The sequence below is a fragment of the Nematolebias whitei genome, chromosome 16, assembly GCF_014905685.2.
Source record: "Nematolebias whitei isolate Nwh7 chromosome 16, NemWhi1, whole genome shotgun sequence".
NCBI lineage: Eukaryota > Metazoa > Chordata > Actinopteri > Cyprinodontiformes > Rivulidae > Nematolebias > Nematolebias whitei.
The window spans coordinates 23168793-23169595 of NC_056513.1; the positions used below are offsets into that span (position 1 = coordinate 23168793).

Here is an 803-nt window from a genome sequence, read left to right on the forward strand (position 1 = left end):
ATGCAGGATGTGAGGAAGGTGACGATGAGAATGCATTGGAGCTTTTAGTGGTAAATTTAGAATCATTTAAAGCCATTGGTTTAGACACAAAAGGTGTTGGAAGCTCCTTAGCAGCAGCAGCAGGGCCTGATGCAGGCTGTGAGGAAGGTGATGATGAGAATGCATTGGAGCTTTTAGTGGTAAATTTAGAATCATGTAAAGCTGATGGTTTAGACACAAAGGGTGTTGGATGCTCCTTAGTGGTAGAAGAAAGGCCAGATGCAGGCTGTGAGGAAGGTGAAGTTGCAAATGCTTTGGAGCCTGTTTCAGTAAATGTAGTGTCACGTGATGCTGTTGGTTTAGACACAAAAGGTGAAGAACTTTCCTTGGCAGCATAAGGAGGGCGTGACAAATGCTGCGGAGTAGAAAATGCAGTGGAGCCGTTTGAAGGGGTGTCAGCCTTCTTTGATAACCACGCAGATCCCTGTTTAGATGGAGCGTGAGCCGCAGTCACTGCGTTAGCCGGTGTCACCGTGTTAGCCTTACTGGGTTCTGGTTGAGGATTGAATTTGGAAACATAGGAGTTTGTAGATAAATCCCGAAGTGCTGAGCTTGTATTAAGTGATAGTGACCTGAAATACACAAAGGAAGAAATAATGATGAAATTCTTCAGCAACGTCTACGTTCAAAGCTGCTGTTTTAACCTCAATATTGTTAAAATACTGCAAACACAACACTGTAAACAAAATTAAAAGTTTACTGGCTACTAGCTTAGTGTTAGCTTCTAAAGTGCTTGCAGCTAAAGGAAACATTCATTTTTATTT

The 803-nt window shown here is 42.3% G+C and overlaps 1 protein-coding gene across 1 annotated transcript in view; it reads right to left on the minus strand.

Moving 5' to 3' along the window:
* LOC119422960 (MICAL-like protein 2) overlaps positions 1–803 on the minus strand; it is a 24994-nt gene that overhangs the window by 11465 nt on the left and 12726 nt on the right. The window contains exon 6 of the mRNA XM_037690371.1: positions 89–611. Within this exon, the coding sequence (XP_037546299.1) occupies positions 89–611 (523 nt within the window). The remainder of the gene's footprint in view (positions 1–88; positions 612–803) is intronic.